The sequence below is a fragment of the Bidens hawaiensis genome, unplaced genomic scaffold, assembly GCF_021521415.1.
Source record: "Bidens hawaiensis isolate Kalapana, Puna unplaced genomic scaffold, B.hawaiensis_p1.1 tig00046893_1, whole genome shotgun sequence".
In the NCBI taxonomy this organism is placed as follows: domain Eukaryota; kingdom Viridiplantae; phylum Streptophyta; class Magnoliopsida; order Asterales; family Asteraceae; genus Bidens; species Bidens hawaiensis.
In genome coordinates, this window is record NW_027498383.1 from 77,315 (window position 1) to 78,909 (window position 1,595).

A 1,595-nucleotide genomic window follows, 5' to 3' on the forward strand; every position below is an offset into this window, starting at 1 on the left:
CCAGAAGCGGAGGTAGATTTTTCCAAACCATACCGACCAACAACGTCGGCGGGGAAATCAAAGTTTGTAGCAAGAATAGCCGAAGCAGAATTACCAGAAAATCCTAAACTCCCGCCAACGGTAGGCTAGTATGATGGTATCTCAGATCCAGACGATCATTTGCAAACCTTAACAGCTGCTGGGTTAGTATCAGGGTGGACCATGCCGCTATGGTGCCACATTTTTACGCTAACACTAGTCGGAGCCGCCAGAGCATGGTTTGAAAGATTGCCAGATGGGCAAATTACAATCTGGGAAGACTTAGCGAAAAAGTTACCCCAACAGTTTAACCAGAAACGGCGACAAATCAGTGATCCAGCAGACATTCTGAATGTGGTTAGAAGAGAGAATGAAACACTAGAAGATTTCATCACCAGATTTAACCAGGAAGGCCTGAACATCGGCGGCGTAAGTGAAGAACTACTGCAGGCAGCCTTTCGCCAAAACGTGAAGTGTGACGACCTTATTCGTAACCTTACGGACATAGATGGCATGCCGCAACAATGGGACGATGTTATGACCGCGGCCAAAAGGTACGCGCGGATGGAGAAGAGCTTGGGGAAAGAACTGGCAAAGAACGACGCCATAAATGACATCAATAGAGCTCGCCAGGGCAAACTAAAGTCCTCCGTATGGTTAAGGTTAAACAGCGACAGAGAGTCCGCCACATTTGAACCTTTCAAAGCTAGACAAAAGGGTCAGGTGAATGCACCCCAGAAGAATGCATCCAGATGGACCCCGTTAACAAAAAGCTCAACCCATATCATGTACAGTGAAGGGATCCAACTAAAGAAACCGGCACCAGTCAAACAGGGACCAAACATAGACTGTGACTTTCATGAACAACATGGCCACACAACGAACCAATGTGTCAACTTGAAAGACACAATCGAAGAATACGTGAAAAACGGCAAGTTAGATCACCTCGTCAGAAACATCAAGGGAAAATACAGACGTCCACTCCCCAAAGATGGCGGAAGGCCAGAAAAGAAAATCAAAGATCTTTATGCCAATATGATCTCAGGTAAAGCTCAGACCAAGAAAAGAAGGCAAACAGAGTGGGCGGTATGGAAGGAAGAGCAAGTCATCTTTCCAAAAGTAAGAGGAGGTCCAAACAAAAAAGCACCTTTGGTGATCATAGTCGTATTCAGCAACTACAGGACTCCACGTTTCTTTGTCGATGCAGGAGCAACATCCAACATCATGTACCGCCAGTGCTTCGACTTATTAGAAGAAAAAGACAAGCATCAGTTAACAGCTGTCAACGCTCCAATCGAGGGTTTCAACCAGAGAATTGAATACCCGCTGGGACATCTGACATTCCCAGTATAGTTAAGTGATGGACTCCATTCACGAACGGAAGACGTTGATTTCCTGGTGACGGAGACACCTCACCCGCAGTATGACATAATCCTGGGAAGAGAGGCTATTGGCGATTTTAAACGCTACTCCGTCAGCATCGCATGGAATATTGGGGGTGCCAACACCAACGGGGATAGCAATGATCCACGCCAACAAATAATGCAACATGTCGGAAAGAAAAACACTGCCACAGA

At 46.3% G+C, this 1,595-nt stretch overlaps 1 protein-coding gene across 1 annotated transcript; it reads left to right on the top strand.

Annotated features, from left to right (window-relative positions):
• The first annotated feature begins 201 nt into the window (after positions 1–201).
• Positions 202–1,371, top strand: LOC143596714 (uncharacterized). The gene has a single exon (XM_077075422.1). It carries the CDS (start codon positions 202–204, stop codon positions 1,369–1,371), a length of 1,170 nt encoding a protein of 389 aa, XP_076931537.1.
• The last annotated feature ends 224 nt before the right edge of the window (positions 1,372–1,595 follow it).

Bases quoted from the DNA above. Each gene is read 5' to 3' on its own strand.
- LOC143596714 (XM_077075422.1), top strand. From the start codon at position 202: ATGCCGCTATGGTGCCACATTTTTACGCTAACACTAGTCGGAGCCGCC.